General features: G+C 43.0%; 1 protein-coding gene across 1 annotated transcript; it reads left to right on the top strand.

Moving 5' to 3' along the window:
- On the top strand, positions 1 to 27386 carry LOC125446882 (uncharacterized). The gene is made up of 9 exons (XM_059640183.1): positions 1 to 62; positions 8875 to 9267; positions 9594 to 10094; positions 16169 to 16264; positions 16378 to 16399; positions 16500 to 16534; positions 16628 to 16814; positions 23355 to 23389; positions 23519 to 27386. The coding sequence occupies exons 1-9, from the start codon at positions 8 to 10 to the stop codon at positions 23728 to 23730; spliced, it is 1536 nt and encodes a 511-aa protein (XP_059496166.1). The 5' UTR covers positions 1 to 7; the 3' UTR covers positions 23731 to 27386.
- Positions 27387 to 27726: the final 340 nt, after the last annotated feature.

The following is a 27726-nucleotide window of genomic DNA, read 5'->3' as shown; positions in this document are numbered from 1 at the left end:
GCCTGAAATGGCAGACGCCGCATTACTGTTCAGCCTTTTTGTTCTACTCCAACAAGTTGCTGGTAAGGATTAAACTTTATCTGGAAATATCAGTTTCTATCTGTATCTCAATACAGAAATGTAAACATGGTCAATTCCCAGTGGTGCTGTTATTTTTTGGATGTTTAATGAGGGCAAATCACAGTCCTTACTGTACCTTTTGATAAATGCGTTCACCAACCATGCCTTATGGGATTATGATGAATCTTTGGTTATCAGTTTTAACTTTGCATCAGGCAAGTGAAAAGTAGTTAGAATGAAGTTCTTTCCAGAGAGGATTTTGCAGGCTGGGTAGCAGCATATTTGATGCACATATTTATTAATATATCAACCTATATATAGACATACGTTGCTGTGTTTTAACAAAAGGCTAAATGATCATTTGAACGAGAGGATGATGCAGGAGCTTGGGAGCAATGGATTTGACTGTAAGCAACCAGAACTGCATAATAGGGGCCAAATCGTTTCATTTAGTACTGGGACTGTCTTTTATTGAACCCTGTGTTAAAACAGTATATAAAGACATCTGCATTAAATTCTCAAAGGAGGATTTGCTGCTCTTGAATGGGGCGTTGGTGAGGCTACACCCAGAATATTGTTTATTTGGTCTCTTTATCAGAGAAGGGATATTCTGACTTTTGAGTGAGTGCAACAAATGTTTGCCAGACTGATTCCTGGGTTAACAGGACTGATCTATAAAGACAAACTGGAGCAGCTAGGACTATATTGACTGTTTAAGGAGGAAAAATGGGAATAGGGCATTGACAGAGAGGGCTTGAAGGGCTGAATGGCGAACACTTTTTTTAATTTCAAAAATGTACTTTATTCAGAAAATATCTTTATGTACATCCATAGCCCTTCGAGCAGTTCAGTTTAGTGCAGTCTTTACATATGGAGAGCAAACAAACAAGTTTGTTATTTGCTCAAGACTACATTTCCGAACATTGAAGCACTGGGAGGGTCTGATGCCTGAACCAGCACTCGGTTGAGGTCAGTCCTGTTCCTGTTTTTATAGTTCGATCGCATCCCAAATGCTCTGACTGAAGAATGATTCCTCCGATGTAAAAATGTAATTCTTGAAGACTGAGATGAGTTAGAAGGATATGCAGATAGAGTTTGATGAACAGGGCTGGGAAGAACTCCATGTGGAACATTTCTGTTGTGAAGGACCAGGGAGACTGAATGGCCCATCCCTGAGCTATATATTCCACACGCAGATAGTTTGCATGAGACAGCATCCACCTAAAGTGCTGGTTAACCCACTGCAGTTTGTAGGAACAGTTTGTATGCATTGAACATATGGGTGCAGAGGGAATTTGTGCAGATAGCCTAATCCTCACATGACAAATGGTATGATCTCTGACAAAAAAGTACAATACGGCTGATGTTTGATTTCTAATTGAACTTGGTTTGGGGTCTTCAGTTATGATTTGCCAGCATCATTGCAGCAAGGCCTGGTGTGTACTTAGATATTCACTTTGCAAAAGCAAAGTCATGTTCGTCATTTTAGGAATGCTCTTTTTGGGAACTCAAAGTAACCATTCAGAGGTCTCGGTACCTTCACCATCACATTTTAACATCTAATCAGCTGGAAAGAAGCATTCAAAAACACAGGCTGATCAGAAACCTTACACATAAAAGTTAAAAAGGAATGCTTACATTTATTTAGTGCCTCTTCCAGTATCAGGGTCTTCAGGTGGACCTTCCTCTCGAATTGCTGCAATTTCAGTAGTGTGAGCTTTCCCCAGATACAGGTCAGCAGGTTTAGACTCAGTGACCTTGGAGAAACCAAATGATTCATGTCCAATTTACAATGGTTTATGATTTGGTGAGGGGAACTTGGTGGTTGCAGCCTACATTTGCTGCATGTGTCTTTCTTGGTAACAGAGATCACAAGGAAGCTTGTTGAGTTGCTATTTTGCTGTCTGACAATGCAAACTGCAGTCACAGTACGGTGCAATGAGTAAGTGTTTCAGTTAGTGGACAGGGTATCAATCAGTGGATTTATCTCAGGTAGTGATGAACTTCTTTCTGGCATCTGCATGCGCCCAGGAAAGTGGAGAGTATTCCATTACAAGGCAGACCTGTGCCCTAAGAAGATGTCTTTGGAAAAGTGGAAGTCTCTAACCTGCTCAAGGAACAGCAGTGTACATGTGACTGATTCAGTTTTGTTTCAGTTCAAGGATCACGTCCCTGGTTATTGATGCTGGGACTTTAACCATGATAATGCCTTTGAATGCTAAAAGGAGGTGGTTAATTCTAATGTCATCTCTGAAAAGAATAAATCTGTCAGTTGAGGTATGCAAATGTCACTTGCTACTTATTAGCTTAATGCTGGATATTATCAGGGTCTCACTGTATCAGGCACAGATCGGTTCAGTATCTGAAAGATTATAAACAAACCAAATACTGAAATTATTGATCAACACCAGCTCTAGGAAGGAAGAAAGATCATTGATGAGCAGCTGAGAACAGTTGAGCCTGACTGTTGTTATGTGTAGGTTTCTGAGGGATGCATTAAAGCTAATTCATGTTGAAGAAATACATGCTCTAGTAGAACTGACTATACTGAGAGTAAGGTAGGAATGGAGGCTTGACCAGTGCTGAGGGTGAGGTAGGAATGGAGGATCGAGCAGCGCTGAGAGTGAGGTAGGAATGGAGGCTTGAGCAATGCTGAGGGTGGGGTAGGAATGGAGGATTGAGCAATGCTGAGGGTGAGGTAGGAATGGAGGCTTGACCAGTGCTGAGGGTGAGGTAGGAATGGAGGATCGAGCAGCACTGAGGGGGAGGTAGGAATGGAGGCTTGAGCAGCACTGAGGGTGACGTAGGAATGGAGGATTGAGCAATGCTGAGGGTGAGGTAGGAATGGAGACTTGAGCAGCACTGAGAGTGAGGTAGGAATGGAGGACATCGATACTTGGGAAGGGCATAGTGCAACATCTGGTGATGGATGGGGAGTCCTTGCAAAGTTCAGTCTAGATCATGATTTTCAAGCTGGGAAATGTTCTGTTTTGTCAAGAACTCGAGACTAAGTAGGAATCAGGCAGTAAAGTGTTGAGGGAATCAGTAACTGAAGTAGGTCATTCACCTCCATGGGTCTGTTTTAAGAGGTCATAGCTGATCACTTGTGAATTGGGACAGCCCTTTCCTACTGCCAGATGTTGGACTAACTGACCGACTATTTCCAGTTTTGTGGCTCCAGCTGTTCTTGAGTAGAGGTGTTGGGTTACATTTATAATTTCCAATCTGCCAGGAAGTTTGCAGAATCCCACAAATTTTGGGGACATTACAGCCGGCATATCCTGTGTAGCCACTGTCACAAAGGAATGGATTTCTAATAACTAAACCCGAAACACCCAAAGAGGCTTGCCTGCCTCTTAATCTATCAAAGGTGTATGTTAAATGAAAGAAATCCCTGATACTCACTTTATAATCAATAAGTAACAATTTTATTTATCTAACTCTGGCAGTAAGCAAATTAACAGAACTACTAACAAACTGAACAAGTCCCCTTCAACTACTAACTAATCCCAAATAAAACAAAATCCCAATTATGTAAAGCCAATTAATGAACAAAAGTTAAAGCTTCACCTCTCAAAATTACAGCCAAAATAAGTTTTCCAAAATGTTCTTTGTCTTCTCTGCTGCCCCCCAGTCAGGAACACCTTCCTCTGTCAAAATATTGGGTCAGGAATATTAGCTATGAGCGCCATAGTATCGTTGTTTCGATGGTGCTTACTCTGATACCTTAGAGATTTCTGTGAGAGTCAGTGATTTTCTTTCTTTAGAGGCGATGGCTGTTGAGATCTGTTCTCTGAAGAGATGCTGTTTTCATCTCACATCAATTTAAAGTTTTAGCAAAGGCCTGTGTGTTTGTTGACTTCCTTGGGGAGCTGGCTTGTTCTCATTCAGACATTTTATCACCATGGGAGTTGATATCATCAGTGGAGCTTCTGAAACATCTGAATGAGAGCAAGCCAGCTCGGCGAGCATGTCAACAACCTCGCCCACAACCCAATCTATAGTCTTTGTCAAAACTTTAAACGCCTACGGGCGTAACACGCTAAAAATTGCTTGACAATGGGAAATCTTCACCAAGCTTCATCAGAGAGTCCACTGATGATGTCACATCACATGGTGACAAACTGCCTGAACAAGAACAAGCCAGCTGGGCGAACAGGTCAACAATCTCTCCAACACTGATTTTCATTTGCACTCTTCTTTTATACCCTTAATGACCTTTAATTTCGTACGATAGGATTGGTCTGAGGTTGTCAAAACCATTCGATTTAAATTTACTTGGGCTTTGGTATCTAGGACCTGGTTGAAATTTATTGGCTAAATTTGAAAACCTGGTGTTTTGGTAAAAATTCTGCTTTGCCTGCTCAGTACAGCCTTTTCATACAATGTTTCAATTTCAAGAACTCTCTGCACATCTGTTGCTACCTGCAGACATTTTTTAAATCTCCAAGCCTAAAAAAATCCTTTAAAAGGACCACACAGTCTTCCCCCATCATTTTACAAACACATTCTAATATCCTGCCTTCCAATTCACAAGTAGTATACACAAATTCGCAACACCACATCCCTTCAGAAAAAATGAACAGTGAATATGAAAACATGGCTTCATTTTATTCTCTAAATCTTAATATCATTATTACTAGATAACATAAGTCATTAACCTAGAGTTATACAACTAAATGTGTTTTTTGCTTCTGTTTTTACGAAAGAAACGAACTTTGTAGTGAATGAAACCTTTGAAGAGCAGGTGTGCATGCTAGAATGGATAGAGATAGAGGAAGCTGATGTGCTGAAAATTTTGTCAAGCATTAAGATTGACAAGTCGCCAGGCCCGGACCAGATTTGTCCTCGGCTGCTTTGGGAAGCGAGAAATGCAATTGCTTCGCCACTTGCGAGGATCTTTGCACCCTCGCTCTCCACTGGAGTCATACCTGAGGACTGGAGAGAGGCAAATGTAATTCCTCCCTTCAAGAAAGGAAATAGGGAAATTCCCGGCAATTACAGACCAGTAAGTCTCACGTCTGTCATCTGCAAGGTGTTAGAAAGGATTCTGAGGGATAGGATTTATGACCATCTGGAAGAGCATGGCTTGATTAAATGCAGCCAACATGGCTTTGTGAGGGGCAGGTCACGCCTCACAAACCTTATCGAGTTCTTTGAGGATGTGACTAGAAAATTTGATGAGGGTTGAGCTGTGGATGTGGTGTATATGGACTTCAGCAAGGCATTTGATAATGTTCCCCATGGTAGGCTCATTCAGGAGGAATGGGATACAGGGGAACTTAGCTGCTTGGATACAGAATTGGCTGGCCAACAGAAGACAGCGAGTGGTAGTAGAAGGAAAATATTCTGCCTGGAAGTCAGTGGTGAGTGGTGTTCCACAGGGCTCTGTCCTTGGGCCTCTACTCTTAGTGATTTTTATTAATGACTTGGATGAGGGGATTGAAGGATAGGTCAGCAAGTTTGCAGACGACACAAAGGTTGGAGGTGTCATTGACAGTATAGAGAGCTGTTGTAGGCTGCAGCGGGACATTGACAGGATGCAGAGATGGGCTGAGGTGGCAGATGGAGTTCAACCTGGATAAATGCGAGGTGATGCATTTTGGAAGGTCGAATTTGAAAGCTGAGTACAGGATTAAGGATAGGATTCTTGGCAGTGTGGAGGAACAGAGGGATCTTGGTGTGCACCCAAGTGGACAGGGTTGTTAAGAAAGCATATGGTGTTTTGGCTTTCATGAACAGGGGGATTGAGTTTAAGAGTCGTGAGATCTTGTTGCAGCTCTATAAAACTTTGGTTAGACCGCACTTGGAATACTGCGTCCAGTTCTGGTCGCCCTATTATAGGAAAGATGTGGATGCTTTGGAGAGGGTTCAGAGGAGGTTTACCAGGATGCTGCCTGGACTGGAGGGCTTATCTTATGAAGAGAGGTTGACTGAGCTCGGACTTATTTCATTGGAGAAAAGGAGGAGGAGAGGGGACCTAATTGAGGTATACAGGATAATGAGAGGCGTAGATAGAGTTGATAGCCAGAGACTAGTATAGAGGGGATGTCAGAGGCGGGTTCTTTACACAGAGTTGTGAGAGCATGGAATGCGTTGCCAGCAGCAGTTGTGGAAGCAAGGTCATTGGGGTCATTTAAGAGATTACTGGACATACATATGGTCACAGAAATTTGAGGGTGCATACACGAGGATCAATGGTCGGCACAACATCGTGGGCTGAAGGGCCTGTTCTGTGCTGTACTGTTCTATGTTCTATGTTCTATGTTCTATTTCATAATCATTCTGTATATATCTGTATAATACTGAACACTACCATGGCTATCTTATACGCAAATTTTACTTTTAAACCTTCAATAACACATCCGCAATAATAGTTTCATGGCTCACAACATGTGCAATTCCTTGTAACATAAGACTCCTACAAAATAGTCTGGTGTCCTTGTCTTTACATCTTTACAAAAATGTCAAAATGTTGTGATCGGTGTACACAGCCAAATATTGTTTGCAAAATAACCATTAAAATGTTGTAAGGCTAGGACCAAACTCAATAACTCTTTTCAACAGTTGAATATTTTCTCCAGTGAGTATTGAGTTTCTTTGAAAAATAACCAATTGGCATTTCAATTCTGCCATCATCCACCTGTAGCAGCACAGCTCCAGTGCGTACATCACTTACATCGATAGCAACTTTAAAGTGTTTCAAGAAATTTGCTGTGGCTAAAAGTGGTGTAGTGGTTAACATGGCTTTTACATTCTCAAATGCCTCCTTGCATTGTTCTGCCGTCTGAAATTTTGTATTCTCCTTTAACAAATTCATCAGCATTTCACCGCGCAGCTAATGTTTGGTACAAATGCCTGGTAGAATCCACTCAGTTCCAAAAAGCGCCTCACCTCCTTCTTCGAGGATGGTCTTGGAAATTCCGAAATGGATTGGTTTCACATTTCTCCGGGTCATCCTTCCATGTCCAATGTTGTGTCCTAAGAATGTCACTTCTGCCTTTGCAAATTCTGTCTTTGTCAAATTTACGACCCACTTTGCCTTCCATACTCTCTCAAAGAGCTCTGCGAAATGCACCATGTGATCTGGTCACAAATGGCTAAAGGTCATTAAACCACCAACATAGAATGCACCTGCCCCAACTCTGTTCTTTCAAATGTGGCTGGAGAATTCTTTATTCCAAAGGCCATGACTTTAAACATGACACTTGATACACCCATTTGTCTCTCTTAATCCACCAGCACTGTCACTTTGTGTGTCCCCCTCTACTGCAGAGGGGACACCTGAAGCCTTTCACCTCTTTTTCACCCTCTTGGGTTTCTTTTTTCAGCCGTGGTAAACTGCTCCCAGGATGATCTACTTTTTGATTTTCATTGAAGGATTTCCCTTTTTCCCAATCTCTATCCCACATGGAATGAAATTGCTCTCAGAAGCTAAACTTTGATTTATGCACTAATGCCATCTGCCATCTCTACTGCTCTTCTCGCTGTTTGGAATTTCTGTTCCTCAACATGAGTTCTTATCATCTCTGGAAGTGAGTTTTTAAACTCTCCAGCAGAATAATCTCTCTCAGCTTCCCTTATGCTTTTTCTACCTTTAATGCTCTATCGAAGTTGTTACGTTTAATTCTTTCAAACCCGACATAAGTCTGACCTGATTCCTTCCTTATATTTCTGACCCGTTGCCCAAATGCTTCTGGTACCAATTTGTAGACACTCAAAATAGCCTGTTTCACTCCTTCATAGTCTCCCGACACCTCCTCTGACCGCACTGCAAACACCTCACTCACCCTACCTACCAACTTGGTCTGAATTATCATAACTCATGTAGTCTCTGGCCAGTTCATCTGTTCAGCCAGTTTCTCAAAGGAAGTAAAAAAGGCTTTAACATTTTTTTCATCCAATTTTGGTAATGTTTGGACACATTTGTACGTGTCCCTGCCAGGCTGTTAGCAACAATGGATTTGCTCATCATCACTTCTATCTTGTATTTTTACCTCTGTTGTTTGAAGTCTTTCTCCTTAAAGTTCCAACTTCATATTTTCCAATTCAAATGTTCATTTTTCTCTCTTTTTCCCTTTTTAAATCCAATTGTCTTTTTTGCAATTTAATGCTTTCTAATTCCACTACACTTTCCTGCTTTTCTGGTATAACTGCTTTACAATTTTAGCTCTCCTCTTGCCCCTAGTAAAACTCAATTCTAGCCTGCTTGCCAAGTCTAAAAGTACATTCTTCCTCTTTCTTCCTAAACTTTCTTTCTATCAAGACTCAAGGATGCATTTAGTCCCATCAGTTTTCCCATTACTGTTTCACCAGGATTGTGATGGTTCCATCCCTTTTATCCCTTAATTTTCTTCTACTGCTGCTAACTGACAAGTTTGGGGATGAATGGCAGAACTCGTCCGTAGGTTTGACTGAGCCAGGTTGTGGAAGGTGTAGGTGGGAGGGGCAGATTTATTTCCTGTTAACGGGGCTGTTTTCAGTGAGTCCAGTATGTTCTCAAACAGCCACCAGTGAGGAAATCAGGGCTCAGGCAATTTCAGGTGAAATTTTCTCTTCTGCATTTTGGTTATTTATGGCTGAGGTCACTCGGGTCTCGACTTGATCAGGAACGTTCAACATTTCCACAAAGTAATTGTCTCTAGTGGTTTGAGATTATTTAGGCTGTGTTATAATTGGATGCTTGAAATAAACTGTTACTTTTTCTGTTGCTCTCAGTAACTGGATCTCAATCAAATAGCTTTACATTCCAAAAACTTGTGAAGGGAATAACAATAACTTTTATTTCCCTCTGATTCTCACATTTTCCTGCAGGATCCATCTACCTTTATACCCGGTTGGAGGATGTTCCCACTCCACTCTGTAACCTGGGCATTGGTGCTGGGGAGGCTGGAAACTTGTGCAGTACCAGAGACCTCAGCTCACAATGTTTGAACATGATGGGTAACAGAAAAGTGGATAAAAACGGTGATTGTGAAAAAGACAATCTTCAGAAAAGTGAGCAGCAATGTAAACAATGCAAAATGACCAAAGATGAAATGGAATCTAATTCTCTGACATCCAAAGTGAAGCCAAATGACTCAACAGTTTTTACATGCTCAGTTCAGGATTCTGGTGGAGGAGCTTCATCGATCTGTCCGTCCTGGATCACACTCACAGGGCCTGGATGTGAAGACCACCACTTGTTCTTGGTGGTAAATCTGAGTGGTATGTGAACTGGGGAAGATGAGAAAATGGGAAGTGATTACAGGAGGAATATTTGAGAAATACAAGGTTAGATTTTGGACTGTTTTATGTCAGGGAGACGCCATTGGACAAGATTAGAGTGTTTATTAATCTGAGATTACAGTGTGTATAAACAAATAGATTCTTGAGAGACAGCTTACCGAGGGGCTGGTTTTTGCTAGACATTCTGCTGAGGAGGTAACAGCCCAGGTATGTAGAGTATTGCAGTGCATGCGGTTCACTTGATTATTTCACTAACTTCTACTTTGGAGGTTGTTAAAGTGACATATTTTCAATGTTGTTTCTAGAACCTGATGAAATATTTTCTACTGACAAAAACCCCACATCGCTGACAGTGTCAGAGAGAGACAATGTGACTTTAACCTGCCAATTTGAACTTCGTAAAACCCGACCCTTCACTCTCCTTTGGATCACATCAGAAAACAAGTGTCTGTCCTCCATTCACACTGAACAATATGAAGTACATTCTAACGCACGCTGCTGTGTGGATGGCAAGTCAGCACAAAGAATTTTTAACCACACCTCACCCAATCCGACTGAGAAAATACAGTTTCTCAACCTTACTATTCACTCAGTGGAGATGACAGATAGTGGCAGATATCTTTGTGTTTTACATGGTATGGAGTCAGGGCAACCTGTCTGGAAGATTGCAGCAAACATCTCCCTCAATGTGACAGAGTCGTGCATGGAATCTACACACAGCCCCACCTCCGCATCTGGATCATCTGTAGTGACCAGCAGTGGAGCTCACACAATGGAAAGAGGTGGAGCTCACACAAACTGGAAATGTAAGTCGGACAGTTGAAATATGAGTCATTTAAAATCAACAATAATTCACACTTAGGGATCTGTTGGTTGGTTTGCACCTGATGTAAGTTGATTCAATTTCACTTGTTGACCATTAGTTCCAGGAAACCTGGAGTGAGATCTGGAGAAATGAACTCTCAGACTCCTCAACATCTGGAATATTTGCCATAGCCAGCAGACTAGCTCACACAAACAGGAAAATTAAGTTCAACAATCTTGAATATGAATCATTTGACACATCAGAAGTTGTAGGTTTGCAGAGTTTGTACCTGCTACAATTAGGTTTCATTTCCTTCCTTAACTATGTATTGTTCCACATTCTCAGGTTCTGAAGAAGAGTCTTCAAACACAAAACATTGACTCAGCTTTCCTCCCACAGATGCTGCCAAACATCCTGAATTTTCCCAGCAATTTCTGTTTTTATTTCTGATTTCCAGCATTTGTAGTTACTTCTTCATTTATTCCCCTCCATGATGTTCCCCAATTTCCCTTCAACACTCTTTGTAAACAGAAAAATAAAGTTTCTTTGAATTTTTAGAAATCAAAGGTCCATTGACTCTTTTAAACTCAAAATAATGTCCCTTCAACATTTGAAAAATGAAGGTGGTGCTCCCACAACTCCACACGCATCAAACTCTCTTAAGATTGTGACTCCCAGGGGTTAAAATACTGAATAAACTTTCCTGTACTCATTTGAACTCAAACTAAACTTAAAGTCCCCTCAGCTCTGTCTCCATAATGAAACGAGACTGTGTAGACAGGGATTATATTCATTGGAATTTAGAAGAACGACGGGGATGGTGGGATCTTATCGAAACACACAAAAATATGAAGTGAATAGGTAAGATAGAAGCAGGGAAACTGTTTCCACTGGCGAGTGAAACTAGAACAAAGGCTCAGAGCTTCAAAATTAGGATGAAACAAATTTTGGGCTGAATTGAGGAGGAACTTCTTTCCCAAAAGGGTTGTGAATCTGTGGAATTCCCTGCTCAGTGTAGTAATTGCAGCTTCCTCATTGAATTTTTTTTTAGCTTAGATAATTTTTAAACAGTAAAGGAATTAAAATAGTGGTGAGAGGGTAGGTAAGTGGGACTGGGGCCAGGAAAAGATCAGCCATGATCTTGTTGAATAGCAGAGCAGGTTCAAAGGGTCAGATGGCTGACTCCTGCTCTTGGTTCTTATGTCCTTGTTCTTAAGTAGACACACTGAGAACAGGGACAACAAGGGGTTAAAATACAGAAGAAAGTTTCTTCTACTTGTATTTCCCTTCGCTATTGCATCTCTTGCAATAGAAAAGACCATTTTCTGTTGCTTTGAAAGGCTTAGTAATGTTATGGATTGGTAAACAGAACAAAACATGATTCCCAGATAATGAAATGTGAGGCTGGATGAACACAGCAGGCCCAGCAGCATCTCAGTAGCACAAAAGTTGACGTTTCGGGCTTAGACCCTTCATCAGAGGTGCTCCTGAGATGCTGCTGGGCCTGCTGTGTTCATCCAGCCTCACATTTCATTGTCTTGGATTCTCCAGCATCTGCAGTTCCCATTATCACTAAAACATGGTTCCCTATTGAGATGATCTGCACTGACTTAAAGCAACAGGCGAACCTTTGAATATTGCATCAGTCTTCTTCATTCCTCATTTTTTGGAGGTCAGTGCTAATACAGTAAGTTCCCACCTTGAGATACATTGTCTTGTCATGGTCTTCCTCTTATTTCTAAACGGCCATGTGACATGTGGTTTCTTAGCTCCTACAAAACCTCAAGTTACCTTCCCTGGCTTCTTAGCATCACACTGAGGTATGTAAACCTTTCTCTTTCTGAACAAGACTCAACAGTCAGGCTGTACTTCATTTACTTCAGTTTGTTGAGGGGCTGCAAAGGATACACACATATTCCATTCCAACATCCCAATGGGTTCCACTCTAAAATAATCCCAATCCGCATTCTTCCGGCTAACGTTACTTTTACATACATGAGATGTCCTTTTCCTTTCCTTCTTTACTACAGCATACTGACATTGTTTGGGTTTGTTTGATTATCTTTGGCCAATTTAAGCTGCTCCCACTCTGTCCCAGATAAACAACGCCGTATGTTCTTGTAACATCTCCTTTCTGATGACTGACTCACCTTTTTCCCTTGCAGTCATTGCCATTTGAAACAACAAAGGCTTTTTGTACCATTCAAATCAGGGAATTTACCCTCTAATCCTTCCCTCTTTCTCATTGTCACTTGTGGCATTTCCTAAACACCGTTGTGACAATGCTCTAAGAATTTGATTGAGTAATATATTCTGTACCCAGCTCTTTCAATGGATTGTTATATTTCCTCTTATCACTTACTCTGAAGACTGAGGGCCGTGGAGATAATGCAATTTTTGCCAAAATCTCCATGATGTTGCTGTAACTGAATTAAAATTCTTCTCGTCCAATATGATTCCTGATCACTGTCAACCTGTTAACGATAAAATACTGCAGAAGCTACAAAGTGGTATAGACAGCTTTTGAGTGGGCATTGATCTGGGGGGTGAGTTAGCTCAGTTGGCTGAACAGCCAGTTTGTTGTCAGCAAGACTCCTAAAACTACCAGAAATCATGGTGGCCACAAGCCCACAGCCACTCTACGACAAGCACTTACAAGGATAAAAGTCCCTGTTCCCACAACATGCAGAACCAACGTGGTTTACAAAATACCATGCAACGACTGCCACAAACATTACATCGGACAGACAGGAAGGAAACTAGCCATCAGAGTACACGTACATCAGCAAGCAGCACAACGGCCCAACAACCTCTCCTTCATATCTGTACACTTAGTCAATGAAGGCCATTGGTTAAACTGGGACAAGTTAACCATAGTAGCCTAAGTCAAACATAGACACACACAGGAATTCCTGGAGGCATGGTTCTGAACCGTAATGCAATCAACAAACACATAGAATTGGACCTAATATACAAACCCATACAGATCAAAACCAGAAATGACACTACTCACCATAACGAACCGGACAGTGTAAATTCCAAGCGGAGCAGAACAACATCGCTTCATGGGAGGCTCTGCTGATGATGTCACCAAGCATGGTGATGAAACGCTTGAATAGAAACAAGCCAGCTCGGCGAGCAAGTCCACAACTTGTTTGTTTCACATATTTTCTCATGTAGCATAGCCCAGCCTGTGGCCAGTGATTACTGGACCATTTTCAGTTCGTGCTTTTTTGTTCCTAAAACTATTGCAGTTTTAGAAATTGCCAGGTATCAGATAACAGAATTTGGAAATTGATAGTCTATATTTTATCACAGTGGTGACAATGTTTGAGCTACACCTGATGCTAGTTATTCCAATTTCTTTTAGGGTTGGGCCATTTTTAAGGAATTCTATCTTTTACTGTAAGTGTGCTGTCTCGGTATTTATCATGATACTTCATTTGGAGGCCTGGAGAGACGTTACTATTTCGCAAGTATTCCCATAATATCGTTAACTACAAATTAATTATTCACATTTAATTCCAGGCATTAACACTTTAGTCTGAGTCTTACTTTATTTTTGTCCAAGTGTGTTGAGTTTTTTGAAAGAGATTCTTGCTGGATGGCCTACTGAAATTTCTTGCCATATATTATGAAACTCTCATCATTAACTATCCACCCTATTCCTGTTCCTCTGATCTGATTTGATCTGAACCTTGCGACAATTCATTCTTGGAACAACTCACTACTGTTAGGCTATCCCATAAATTTCCAGCATTCCTGGTGCCAGTGCCATCTTGAAAAGACCATTGTGCACCAATACAAACTCTGTCAGTCTGGAGCTGCTCTGCATCGTTGCTGATGTTTGCCCCACACATGGCAGGAAAGGGAAAATCAGTGCCCCAGTTTTGTGGAGAGGAAACTTGAGGTGCTGCTGTGCAAGGTGGCGCAGGAGAGGACTTCCTCTTTCCCAGGAACACACATTAGGCCCCATCACCACTCCTTCCAGCCTGCTCTGAGATTACCATTGGGTTAAAGCAGTCTCAGCCACCTGGAGGAATGCCCAGCTACTGCAGGAAGAAGACTAATGACGTTCCCCAGTCACCAAGTAAATGCCATTACCTTCTCTCTGATGCTTCAGACTGACTCTCAATCTGCTACTGCATCCAGCTCCCATCAAGGCTCATGCTCTAGCAGTTTCACTATTGCCTGCATCATCTTTCCACACTCACTGTCACCCACCCGAACGCCAACATCATTAACTCCTGCTTGCCTTCTGTGCTGCCCACTCTCTTGCTTAGGGACACCTCCCCAGCTGCACCAACTGTAATAGCTGTGCCACTCATTAAATGTCCAGTAAGTGCATCAGAGGTTTCCTATGAGTCATTTTCTAAGAGACAGGCACATGTCAGTTACCAATGTCCGTGTGTTTGTGTGGCCGTGCTCATAGATCACGTGCTGTCACATTGGTGCCTGGTGTCCAACACAGAGGCCCTTTGGAGTAAGCAGCGAGCTGAATTTGCCATGTGCCCACTCTGATTTCCGTGTGAGAATTCTCAAAGTCCAGCTTGTTTGGCACATTCGGTCAATGGGAATCTGGATATTAATGAAGAAAGTTGTATCATTAATAGGGTGCTTTCCAAGCTATAATCCCCCATTCATTGGCAGCTTGCTGCTACTTCACCATTCAGCATGTTGCACGAAAGATGCTACAATTTGCTCCTGGCATCAAGACAGACACTGCCGGACTTTTTACATGACTGTCACAACCACATGATTGTCACTCAGGCCCTCATAAAATTCTACCCATTGTGTTTGTACTTTGTTTTATGTCACATTTAATTCACTGACCTGTTCAATTGTTTATCACTTCCTCTTTATTTCTCAGTTGTCTGAAATTCAAACAGCAATGCAGTTGGGCTCATAAGCTTGGCCAATATATCTCCTTCTCAGAACAAACTTCCTTATGTTTTGGTAGGCACCTACAGTGTTTTCATGTACTGAAATAGCCAAGTGGCTTCAACCTTTACAAACAATTAGATCGAATTGACATCAATTTGTCATCGATTTGTCATTGGTGTTTGCTATGAGGTATCAGATTCCTAAGGAAGGAAGTTTCCACACATCCCAACAGTTTAGAGATTAGAGATAATGGGAACTGCAGATGCTGGAGAAGCCAAGATAACAAAGTGTGAAGCTGGATGAACACAGCAGGCCAAGTAGCATCTCAGCTTTGCAGAACACCTCCGCTGCATTCGCAATAAACAACTGCACTTCCCAGTCACAATCCATTTTAACGCCCCCTCCCATTCCTCAGACGACATATCCATCATGGGCCTCCTGCAGTGCCACAATGATGCCACCCGTAGGTTGCAGGAACAGCAACTCCTATTCTGCTTGGGAACCCTGCAGCCCTATGGTATCAATGTGGACTTCTCAAGCTTCAAAATCTCTCCTTCCCCCACTGCATTCTAAAACCAGCCCAGCTCGTCCCCTCCCCGCACTGCATCCCAAAACCAGCCCAGCTTGTCCCCGCCTCCCTAACCCGTTCTTCCTCTCACCTATCCCCTCCTCCCACCTCAAGCCGCACCTACATTTCCTACCGACTAACCTCATCCCGCCTCCTTAACCTGTCCGTTCTCCCTGGACTGATGTATCCCCTCCCTACCTCCCCACTCATACTCTCCTCTCCACCTATCTTCTTTTCTCTCCATCTTCGGTCCGCCTTTGCCCCCTCCTCCCTATTTATTCCAGTTCCCTCTCCCCATCCCCCTCTCTGATGAAGGGTCTCGGCCCAAAACATCAGCTTTTGTGCTCCTGAGATGCTGCTTGGCCTGCTGTGTTCATCCAGCTCCACACTTTGTTATGTTAGCTTAGAGATTGGCACAGGTATTAACTTGACTAGTACATTTTCATGCAGCTGCAGATAAACATAAAAGCCAGGGTTACAAAGAGTCACTAAGAGTCTTAAACAATTAAAGTTACGCATACTTGAGTTATAGCTGCAGAATTTAATCCATGGCTTGGTAATTCCATAAATAGTGGTTTGAAAGTATGTATTCTTACCATATTATTGCTGCTTCTTCTCTACAGATCGAATCACTATGATCATAGCCCTAGTCTGTGTGTTTGTACCAATTTGCGTTGTTGGGGTTTACTTAATGATTCGAAAAAAACAAATGGGCAAAGGTAAGCAAGATGTTTAAATTGTTAAATTTAAGTCTGGAAAATTGTAATTGAGTGCAGATTTCTCACAGCAATTTTTCACTTTGTCTTTTCAATCTTACACATATCTTATGAAGATCACTCAGCAACAGGACTGAGGTATGAATGGACTTTTCTCAGTTATTGGGCACACTTGATGTATACATCTGCTCATTTAATGAAATATTTACTGCTTCTTTTCTTCTTTTAATAACTGTAGCAATGATAGTGCTCAACTAACACAGGGAAATGAATGTAAGTAACTTGAATTACTCTCCAACCCTGTCAAATCTGTTTTTTACAGAGTTGAAACTGAAATGATGCTTGTGTTCCTGTTCTTCTGTCTAGGTGTCGCGTACTCACTGGTTCCCAGAAGGGAACGGGCAGATGAAAATGAGCATGTTGCCTACTCAGTGACAGAAGTCCCAGCACCACCAAGCCAGCCAAGGCCTGACAAAGGGCAGGAGGAAATCCACTCAATCCCAGCCTCCACAGAGCATGTGTACTGTTTGATCAAAGAACCTGCAGTTAAGGGGTAAACAGACAGACAGCCATATTATTCAGCATCGAACAATACTGACAACAGGGAAGTTTGTGGAGAATGGAGGATGAGAAAATAGTTTATACTGTGTGGGAGCCCATGCTGGAATATGGGAACTTCTCCACTTTGACCCTCCTTTCAGACCATAACAAATAGGAACGGGAGTCGGCCTTTTAGCCCTTCAGCCTGCTGCACCATGCAATAGGATCATGGCTGATCCAACATGCCTCACAGCCACTTTCCTTCTACATAGAACATAGAACAGTACAGCACAGAACAGGCCCTTCAGCCCACAATGTTGTGCCGACCATTGATCCTCATGCATGCACCCTCAAATTTCTGTGACCATATACATGTCCAGCAGTCTCTTAAATGACCCCAATGACCTTGCTTCCACAACTGCTGCTGGCAACGCATTCCATGCTCTCACAACTCTCTGCGTAAAGAACCTGCCTCTGACATCCCCTCTATACTTTCCACCAACCAGCTTAAAACTATGACCCCTCGTGCTAGCCATTTCTGCCCTGGGAAATAGTCTCTGGCTATCAACTCTATCTATGCCTCCCATTATCTTGTATACCTCAGTTAGGTCCCCTCTCCTCCTCCTTTTCTCCAATGAAAAGAGACCGAGCTCAGTCAACCTCTCTTCATAAGATAAGCCCTCCAGTCCAGGCAGCATCCTGGTAAACCTCCTCTGAACCCTCTCCAAAGCATCCACATCTTTCCTATAATAGGGCGCCCAGAACTGGACGCAGTATTCCAAGTGCGGTCTAACCAAAGTTTTATAGAGCTGCAACAAGATCTCACGACTCTTAAACTCAATCCCCCTGTTAATGAAAGCCAAAACACCATATGCTTTCTTAACAACCCTGTCCACTTGGGTGGCCATTTTAAGGGATCTATGTATCTGCACACCAAGATCCCTCTGTTCCTCCACGCTGCCAAGAATCCTATCCTTAATCCTGTACTCAGCTTTCAAATTCGACCTTCCAAAATGCATCACCTCGCATTTATCCAGGTTGAACTCCATCTGCCACCTCTCAGCCCATCTCTGCATCCTGCCAATGTCCCGCTGCAGCCTACAACAGCCCTCTACACTGTCAACGACACCTCCGACCTTTGTGTCGTCTGCAAACTTGCTGACCCATCCTTCAATCCCCTCATCCAAGTCATTAATAAAAATTACAAACAGTAGAGGCCCAAGGACAGAGCCCTGTGGAACCCCACTCACCACTGACTTCCAGGCAGAATATTTTCCTTCTTCTACCACTCGCTGTCTTCTGTTGGCCAGCCAATTCTGTATCCAAGCAGCTAAGTTCCCCTGTATCCCATTCCTCCTGACCTTCTGAATGGGCCTACCATGGGGAACCTTATCAAATGCCTTACTGAAGTCCATATACACCACATCCACAGCTCGACCCTCATCAACTTTTCTAGTCACATCCTCAAAAAACTCGATAAGGTTTGTAAGGCATGACCTACCCCTCACAAAGCCGTGTTGACTGTATTTGATCAAGCCATGCTCTTCCAGATGGTCATAAATCTTATCCCTCAGAATCCTTTCTAACACCTTGCAGACGACAGACGTGAGACTTACCGGTCTATAATTGCCGGGCATTTCCCTATTTCCTTTCTTGAAGAGAGGAATTACATTTGCCTCTCTCCAGTCCTCAGGTACGACTCCAGTGGAGAGCGAGGATGCAAAGATCTTCGCAAGTGGCGAAGCAATTGCATTTCTCGCTTCCCAAAGCAGCCGAGGACAAATCTGGTCCGGGCCTGGCAACTTGTCAATCTTAATGTTTGACAAAATTTTCAGCACATCAGCTTCCTCTATCTCTATCCATTCCAGCATGCACACCTGCTCTTCAAAGGTTTCATTCACTACAAAGTTGGTTTCTTTCGTAAAGACAGAAGCAAAAAACTCATTTAGGGCTTCCCCTACCTCCTCAGGCTCCACACACAAGTTCCCTATGCTATCCCTGATCGGCCCTACTCTTTCTTTGATCATTCTCTTATTCCTCACATAAGTGTAAAATGCCTTTTTGTTTTCCCGGATTCCTTCTGCCAAGCCTTTCTCGTGCCCCCTCCTGGCTCTCCTCAGACCATTTTTGAGCTCCTTCCTTGCCTGCATGTAATCCTCTCTAGCTGAACTTGACCCTAGCTTCCTCCACCTTACGTAAGCTACCTTCTTCCTTTTCACAAGAAGCTCCACCGCTCTCGTCATCCAAGGTTCCTTTATCTTACCCCTTCTTGCCTGTCTCAGAGGGACATATTTACTCATCACTTGCAACAACTGTTCCTTAAACAGTCTCCACATGTCTATAGTTCCCTTACCATGGAACAACTGCTCCCAGTCCATGCTTCCTAACTCATGTCTAATCGCATCATAGTTTCCTCTTCCCCAATTAAATATCCTCCCATTTTGCCTAATCCTCTCCTTCTCCATAGCTATGTAGAATGTGAGGCAGTTATGGTCACTATCACCAAAATGCTCTCCCACCACAAGATCTAATACCTGCCCCGGCTCGTTTCCGAGCACCAAGCCTAGAATGGCCTCTCCCCTTGTCGGCCTGTCAACGTACTGCGTTAGGAAACCCTCCTGAACACACCTTACAAAAACAGCTCCATTCAAATCTTCTGCTCGAAGGAGGTTCCAATCAATATTAGGAAAGTTAAAGTCACCCATTACAACAACCCAACTGCGTCCACACTTTTCCAAAATCTGTCGACCTATGCTTTCTTCAATCTCCCTGCTGCTATTGGGGGGCCTGTAGTAAACCCCTAACAAGGTGACTACTCCCTTGCTGTTCCTAATTTCCACCCATACTGACTCAGTAGGCAGATCTTCCTCGACAATGGAAGCTTCTGTACTTTTAATACCTCTCTGATTAGTAGTGCTACACCCCCTCCTCTTTTTCCCCTCCTCCCGATTCTTTTTAAATGTTCTAAACCCTGGAATATCCAGCAACCATTCCTGCCCATGAGAAACCCATGTCTCTGTTATGGCCACAACATCATCTCTTTCCACTATTACCCTTGATTCCCCAACTGATCAAGAATCTATTATATCTGCTTCAGATGTGCACAAGGAATCTGCCCCCACTGCACTCGTGCCCAACAGTTCCAAACCCTCTGTGAGGAAAAAAATTCCACCTCGACTCAGTCTTCATTTGGTGTCCCTTTATTCTGTGACTGTGCCCTCTGACCCTAGACTCTCCATGTGTGACAACATCCTCTCAGCATTTACCCTGTCAAGTCCTTTATGAATCATATGCATTTCAATAAGATCGCCTCTCTTTTTTAAAAACTCCAGTGAGTAGAGTCCCAACTTGTTTTGCCTTTCCTCATAAGACAATCCCTTCATATTGGGATCATCCAATGAATCTCTTCTGAGCTGCTCCAATGATATGATATCTTTTCTTAAATAAGGGGATCAAGACTGCTCCCAGATGTGGTCTCAGCAGCCCCTTGCACAGTTGCAGTCAGACCTCCCTCCTCAGTGGTTAGCACTGGTGCCTCACAGCGCCAGGGACCCAGGTTCAATTCCACCCTCCAGTGACTGTCTGTGTAGACTTTGCACGTTCTCCCTGTGTTTTCTCCAAGTGCTCTGGTTTCCTCTCACAGTCAGAAGATGTGCAGGCTAGGTGTATTAGCCATGGGGAACATAGGGTACAGGAGTGGGGTGGGTCAGTGTGGACTTAATAGGCAAATGGCCTGCTTCCACATTGGAGGGATTTTAATAAACACCAACCCCCTTGAAATATTGTATTATTTAAATCACTGTACATCAGCCTGGCCAGTTTGGTTACAGGGTGGTGACCTCTCTACATTCTGTTAACAAGACTTTGCAGCTTCAAACCCGGGGAGCTAGGACGTCTTCACTTCTCACGCCTCGCAGCCTATTTGAGTCAAAGTGCCAGTTTAGCTGCTGGTCTTCACTGTGTCTCAGATTAGCTCCAAACTGCAGAGGAGCACACAGGATTGATGGCACAGGTCATTCAGCTCAAGCTGTCCAAATGGGTATTTATTCTCCACTTCAGGGTCTGCCCATTCTCCATCATCAAAATCTACAAGTGTAATCCTGCATTGCCTTCTCCCTCCTGAGCTTGTCTGACCTCTCATTTCAAGCATCTCAACTAGTCACTTTAGCAACTCTATGGTAGTGAGTTCCACACTCTCACCGCACTGAATCGAGATGATAAAATGTATCTCATCAAGAAATCTTGTAGAGAAATAGAGTTAGAGTGAGTGACAAAGGCATAGCAAGCCAAGGAAACAAAGTCTCAGACAGACTGAGAGAGACATATAGACACAGAGGGTAGGATTTTCATGGAGCTGTGTGTGAAAATAACTGCATTTTGAATTCTTGTCTATGAACTCAGACATTCATTCAGGTATTGAATTTGAGCCATACAGGTTTACAATGCAGAATAAGGTCCATTGGACTATCTAACTACTCTAGCATCTAACCGCCTAACTCGTCTAATCCCATTTTGAAGCACTTGGCCTTTTGCGCCTGCTAAAGGAATAGATTATAAGAGTAGGAAAGTTTACTGCAACTGTACAAGGCATTAGTGAGACCACACCTGAGTATTGTGCATGATATACATCCCCTTACTTCAGGAGAATTGGAGATTGAGCAGTTTCCCCCTCTCCTCTCTGGAGTTTAGAAGACTGAGAGGAGACCTAATTAAGCTTAAAAAGATGCTAAGTAGACAAAAAAGAGATGTAAGATTAAAAGTAGATATAGAAAGGATGTTTCCTCTTGCCGGATAATCCAGAATGAGAGATCATAGCTATGGTTAAGGGGTATCAGATATAAATCAGGAATGAGGAGAAATTACTTTTCTCAAAAGGTTGTGAATCTGTGGAACTCACGATCCCCAGAGTGTGGTGGATGCTGGAACATTGAATACTTTAAAAGTGGCGTTGAGGCTGAGATGGGATCAGATCTGATTGTATTGAATGGTGGAGGAGACTCGAGGGGCTGAATGGCCGACTCCTGTTTCTAGTTCTTAACGTTTTTGTGATGTTCCCATGCTCCTTGTTGCCCGATGTGTGACATGCTAGCCTCGGCCTAAAGGTATCCAGGTCCTTCCGTTTGAAAGATGCATTCTGAGGAACTCTGGTGCAGGAAATTATTTGGTTGACAGCTCTTGTGTCCTGATATATTCTGTCACCTGGACAATTTTTATTTCCACGTGTGAAATCTTTAAGGTGTACTTGCAGTTTCTGCTACGGTTTTAAAGGGCCTGGATAATTGGCACTTGCATTAACCTCAAGCCAAAACAGTCTTTTTAAAAGAAATTGGAATGTTATGACTAAATGACCAACTATTTTTATCGGTTTATTGTTTTCCATATCCTATTATCACAAGGGCTATGAGGTCCTATACTCTGTAAATATAGGTAATTAAGTAACTTAATTTGGCAAGAGGAGTTTGAGGGGCCTTGGGAGCTAGGTGGGGGTTATAGGTTGGGATGGGAGACATGAGGGGCTATGGTAGGTGATTGGAGGTGCAATGGTTGAGGCATAAGGAAGATGTGCAGGGTGAAGAAGTGAGATGGCATGAGGACAAGAAAACTTTCCTGGTTTTATTATAAGTGAGACAAAGTCCCTTTTCCTGCCTCTCCAATCAGCATTCTGAAGGAGCTATTTCCTCCTTGATGCCTGGTTCATTTTCTGTCATTCCCAAATCGCGTTTTCCCCTCTATTCAAGCACAGGAGATGTAACATCACTCCTTTTGTCTCCTCCTTTCTCACGATCCAAGGGCACAAACACTCTTTTTTTCAATGTAATAGAAGGTATTTGATGCACATGAGATGGTCTCCTCTATATTTTGAGACTAAGGCCTTCATTCAATTCACAAGCATGACCTCAAGCTTGCATTTGCCTGTCATTTTAATTCTCCACCTCTCTCCCACTCTGAACTACCTGTCCATGAACTGCCACAGTGTTTCAATGAAGCTCAAAGCACACACTTTATCTTTCATCAGGTACATTACAGCCTTCAGACTCAAACTTAAGTTTAAACATTTTAGACTCTGACATCTGGCCTCATTTAACTTTTGTAAGTTTTTCTTTTGCTCGTTTGTATTTTACTGTTTGTACCTTTACTTTGTGATCATATAACTGCCTTCCTGCAATTCGCAATTCTTCCAGACAAATCTTTTCTTTCGTTACTTGTCCCATATTCAGTCCCTTTCACTGTCACCTTCTCTTAACCTCCACCCTAAAACAGAGCACCCTTCCTTCCTTCTTCACACTATCCCCAGTACATACTCCCACCATCAATCCTTCAAAAGCTTTCACATTTCTAGAGGCAGCCAGCGAGGGGAGAGAGAAAGAGAGAGAGAGAGACAGAGAGACAGAGACACAATGAGAGAGTATGTGACAGAGAGAGAGACAAAATGACACAGAAATTTGTATAATGAGCTCTTTACATATTTTTGTTTAACGAATCAAAGAACTGTGGGCTGCTGTTTAATATTGTTTAATAGTGTTTTTTCATGTTTCGCTTTGCGTTTTTGCAGTGATGGAGACACGACTGAAATTCAGGAAGTGAAAAGTAAGCAGTTTCAGTTTTATAGTCTCATCAAACTCTGTCATCATTCTAAAGTTTCATGTAATGAGACATCTCCCAGCTGTCCCTGGTTGCTTGTGAATCTCACTAAACATGATCTCTTTTCACATCTAGGCGAAGACACCAGGAGCCACAAGACCTCTGCACCCATTGAACTCAATAACCTGTCACTGCTCAAAGAAGGAGATCCTATGCCTTTACTGACTGACCAAACGTACTCTTTGATTGGCAGCGCCGGGGCAGGGAGTCTCGGAGAAACAGTGCCACAGTCTGGCCCAGAACATGGCCTATTTAAAATGGAGGAAAATCCTATTTATTCTAAATAGAGGAGACCAACGCATTCTTGAGGAACAGGAAGATTTCATGTTTAAATTCGTAGCATTGTTTTTAACAAATATTTAGATATTTTACACTGGTCATGTTCAGGAGCAGGTAGTGAATACTTTCCACTGCAGGTACATGAAAGGGGTTAGGTCAGGGAAGGTTATGCTGGATATTGGGATGGATGCAAGTGGCTAGTGCTGCACGTTGTTTTTCCAGGCTCATAATGGGTGCAAGAGAAATCCAACATAGAAGCCAAGCCTCCCTGATCAAATTGTCAGCAACTCTGAGCTGACCCACATTAGGACTTTAGAGTTCTCTCTGGCAGGTGCCTGAAGCAGCCTCTATCAGTAAAACGTCTAGCACTTGTTACAAGACCTAAATCAGAGATTGGTTTTACCCTGAGCCTTACCATAGTCTGCGAGGTGGCTCCTAAATGACTGCACCATGTCCCCCTCCCTCAAAATCTTGCTCCATCCCTTTGTGATTGATGATCTGTCCTTGTTGTGGTGACTGATGCTCACACTCTGGAACTGAAGCAAGGGCCAAGATTTCCCCTTTTCCTCCCTGAGAAATGGTAGCCAAGGCGCTAGAAAGATAATTAAAGAAGATATCCACGTCTCTCCCACCAAGTCCAAAATGAAATTCTGGTGATGAGATCCCACTGTAAAATCAGCACCCTCTGGTACTGAATTAATGATCACATAAGGGCTTCATTCCATCTGAAGTGCAATTACTTCAGCCCCAGACAAGGTGATCCTGAGCTTGCTAAGCCAGGTACAGGCAGGTCAGCTTGTTGAGGAGGTTGGGAGAAAGTTGAGTCCTTGATTTGTGGAGGTCCAAGGGAATTGACCCTGGTTGCAGGTGTCTCTGGGCTGCTGTCAGTCTTCCCACTGCCCTTTCTGCTTACCCATTCTTCCGTTGAGCCCCAACTCCACTGAGCCCTGTTCCCTGCACAAATAACACGTCTCCCTCACTCTGATCATCCACCTGAGTGTCCAAGGCACCCAACAGAAACAATTGTCAGCTTCTGGAGATACTGGCTTCTGCTGGGACTTCCTGCGAAGGGTAATATCCAAAACATTGACTGCTCCTTTCCTCCAGATACTGCCTGGCCTGCTGTGTTCTTCCAGCCTCCTGTCTACCTTGGATTCCAGCATCCATGGTTTTTTTCGTCTCTTGTAATTTCAGTGGGCAGTCCATCAGTGGTTTGATTGATTTGTGATCTGGAAGCCTTTCTGAACAACATAGGCTTACATTCTACCTGACTCAGCATAATTGGACAAATATGTTTTGTGGTGAAATAAGATCCAACTTTTAGGCTCCATTGTCAGGACCCAGAATTGGTGCAGAGTGGGTTTCACACAGAGCCAACTCCATTTGGTACAATGTGTATTGCTTGGCACAGTGGGCCCCAAAAGCAAAAACAAGTGATAGCGTACAGGATTGGGATTTATTTTAAAAACCAGCAGCATGTGATGAAAAAGCTAATAGAAGGAGAAAATTTATGATGGAAGTAAATTGGCAAGGTTAGAAAAAGAAGCAGCGAGAACTTCAGTGGGAATCTAGAAAGTAAGAGAGTGACTAAAGTAAGTGTTGGCTCTCTTGGAAGGCAGCGTGGTGGCTCAGTGGTTATCACTGCTGCCTCACAGTGCCAGGGACCTGGATTCAACCCCACCCTTGGGTTCTCCACTAATTGTCTGTGGTTCGCACATTCTCCCTGTGTCTGTGTGAGTTTCGTCTGGTTTTCTCCTACAGTCCAAAGATGTGCAGACTAGGTGAATTGGCTATGCTGTAGTTTCCAGGGATGTGTAGATAAAGTGGGTTAGACATGGGGAATGGGTCTGGGTGAGATGCTGTAGGTCAGTGTGGACTTGTTGGGGCTAATTTTTTTTGTTTATTAGATTTCCTACAGTGTGGAAACAGGCCCTTCGGCCCAACAAGTCCCACCGCCCCTTGGAGCATCCCACCCATACCCATCCTCCTCTAACCCATATACCCCTGAACACTACAGGCAATTTAACATGGCCAATTCACCTAGCCTGCACATCTTTGGACTGTGAGAGGAAACTGGAGCACCTGGAGAAAACCCACACAGACACGGGGAGAATGTGCAAACTCCACACAGACAGTTGCCCAAGGCTGGAATCGAAACCTGGTCCCTGGCGCTGTGAGGCTGCAGTGCTAACCACTGAGCCACCGTTCTGTCCATCAAATGGCTTGTTTCCACATGGTAGGGATTCTATTTTATGAAACAGTTGGATATAAAAAACCTGCAAATGCCACATATCTGAAACAAACAAAAACAGAAGCCATGGTTCTCCTTCAGCATCTAACCTTTCTGTTCCAGTAATGCTTTGTTGATGATAGCTTTAACATTATGTCCACACATCAAGACAACTTTTTTGTCTTTTAACATCATGACATGAAAAGAGTTCTGCCCAGCTTTGCATGACCTTCCAGGCCAGCACATTCACGCATTCAGTTCAGGCGTGACAGAGAGGGAGGCTGGAATGATGGTTGGTCCATGAAATAGGTCATCAGTTAAGGGGAGGCAATGGCTTTGTGGTATTATCGCTGGACTGTTCATCAGGAGCCCCAGGTGGGATCGAATCCCACCATGGCAGATGGTGGAATTTGAGTTCAATTAAATATTTGGAAATAATAATCTAATGATGACCATGAAACCATTGTTGATTGTTGGAAAAACCCATGTGGTTCATTCATGTCCTTTAGGGAGTGAAACTGCCATCCATACCTGGTCTGGCCTACATGAGACTCCAGACGCACAGCAATGTGGTTGACTCTGAACTGCCCTCTGGGCAATAAATGCTTCCTGAAGAGCAATGCCTGGATCCTGTGAATGAATATAGAGGAAAACAATTGCTGGAGTGCTCTTTAGACATTGTGTCTTGGTGATGCTTGAGGAATGCGGAGTTTAGAGATTCGCTCTGAAATCTCACAGGCTGAAAATGTGCCTCAGGAAATTTGAACGACAATCCACATCCTTGAGCGCATAAGGTTGTCAGAGAGGTGCTGAGGGAGTGCTGCAGTGTCAAAATGCTGACTTTGGATGTAACTTTAAAGTGAGGATCCCTCTGACCTGTTAGTTAGCCTCTATGAGTCCTTTGCCATCATTTCAACAATCAATATTTTACTATTGTTGAATTCTACTGTTTGTAGAAACTTGGTGTGTGCAAATTGGCTGCTGTTTCGTCAGTCACTGTAATACACACTGAGATGTCTCATGGTTGTGAAAGGCGCTACATGAATACAAGCTGTCTTTCTGTTCAGCTATCCATTTTCAGGGAAGGGACAGCAAACAGAATTCAAATGGAAGCAGACTCCTGCAGGGGCAAATGTGTGTTTATCACTCACAGCATGGAATCTGTTTGAAGAGATCAACCATCTCAACTCTCCCCAACACAGGGCAGAGCTGTGGGATCCCACAGAGAGAGACAATGTATCAGTTATACATTTGGGGCTCATATTGGTCTTTACCAAATGGACTTTGATTGGAATGGAAATTTGGCACAGCATGACACTGGCTGCTGATTTACTGTGAGATTCACACAACTGACAAAGATCAATTTCATTTCCACCACACCCACACCTGGGACTCTGCAACAACGCATGCTGCTGTGTGATATGCAAATATAACTCGCTCAATAAGTCATTGAATAAAAATTGTTTTAAAAATCTCTAAATGGTGATCAGCGTAATTGCAGTGATCAGAGCAGTGATTTCATGTCAAACTAGTTGAATAAGTTAACCAATGCCTATGATATCATAACAACTGGACTTAGTATCTTTGGAATTTGAGAAGGTCAAGACCAACCAGCTCTCCCAACACCGACCACTGTCCAAGTCTTCCCTCTCCATCGATACGACACTGCTCTTGTTGTCACTTCTCTTTCATTCACTTTAATCGCTCCGATCCTCCAAACTTCTTCAGTTCCTAAAACGTTTTACATCAAACTTTTCAGGATTAATTACAAATT

This window comes from Stegostoma tigrinum, chromosome 36 (genome assembly GCF_030684315.1).
Source record: "Stegostoma tigrinum isolate sSteTig4 chromosome 36, sSteTig4.hap1, whole genome shotgun sequence".
NCBI classification, from domain to species: Eukaryota; Metazoa; Chordata; class Chondrichthyes; order Orectolobiformes; family Stegostomatidae; genus Stegostoma; species Stegostoma tigrinum.
Note: the sequence above shows the minus strand (reverse complement) of the source record. Positions and strands in the feature narration are given on the sequence as shown.